Below are 928 nucleotides of genomic sequence, written 5' to 3' on the forward strand. Positions count from 1 at the left end.
TGGTGCGGCCGGACGCAGAGTAGAGGCCGCCTCCAGAGCTCGTTGCAACGCAGTTCGAGATGGATGAGCGGGAAAGGGAGAGGCCGTCCGCCATGGTGTACACGCCGCCGCCCAGCGCGGCGATGTTGTCGCGGGCCGTGCAGTTCACCAGCGAAACGGTCGACGGCACGCAACTCGTCCGGCTCCCCGGCCGGTTGCAGAAGGCGTTGGAGTGGACGTTCCAGGACGGCGCGATCGCGATCCCTCCGCCCTTGGAGCCGGTGTCGTTGGCTGCGTTGCCGTAGATCTCACAGCGTCGCAGGATCACGTCGCCCTGGATGTGGTGGATCTTGATGCCCGCCCCATTTGCCAGACCGAGGTCCACGGCCGCGTCACTCTGACTCGACGGCAAGTAGCCCCCCGTGATCTTCAGCCCGATGAGCTCGACCGTGTCGCGCGTGCTGGAGGTGTAGGGGCTACGGCCAAGCGTATTGGTACGCCCAAAGTCGATAAAGATGGCGCGGCGCCCACCGGGTCCTGCAGACGCGCCGCGTGCATCAATCACCGCCGTGCCCGGCACCTGAGCTTCGAGGACGAGGCCGCGGAAGATGCACAGCGCGGAGTTTTGGCCCTCCTCGGTGAGCGTCGCTATGCCGTTGAATGATGAGGTGCAGTCCGCACTCGTGTCAAAGGCGTACGTTCCTGGTTCGAGAACAATGCGGGTGGCCGTCACGTCTTCAACTGCCAAACGGAGCTCCTCGCTCGATCTGACAACTCGTGTCGGCGGCGGAGGGGCGGGCGGCGGCGGCGGCGATACAGGTGGCGAGGGCGGCGGCGGTGACGGATGGCGGTGGTGACGGTGGCGGTGGGCTCGGTGGGGGCGGTGACCGAGGCGGCCGGTTCGGCGGTGTCGTTGACGGCGGCGGCGGACAGGCGGGCGGCTGTAAGG

General features: G+C 67.3%; 1 protein-coding gene across 1 annotated transcript in view; it reads right to left on the reverse strand.

The window, feature by feature from the left end:
- Positions 1-928, reverse strand: part of EMIHUDRAFT_116540 (hypothetical protein) — a gene marked incomplete at both ends in the record, with an annotated part of 33,169 nt that overhangs the window by 10,841 nt on the left and 21,400 nt on the right. The window contains one exon of the mRNA XM_005775684.1: positions 15-681. Coding sequence (XP_005775741.1) covers positions 15-681 — 667 coding nt within the window. The remainder of the gene's footprint in view (positions 1-14; positions 682-928) is intronic.

This window comes from Emiliania huxleyi (genome assembly GCF_000372725.1).
Source record: "Emiliania huxleyi CCMP1516 unplaced genomic scaffold EMIHUscaffold_297, whole genome shotgun sequence".
Taxonomy (NCBI): domain Eukaryota; phylum Haptophyta; order Isochrysidales; family Noelaerhabdaceae; genus Emiliania; species Emiliania huxleyi.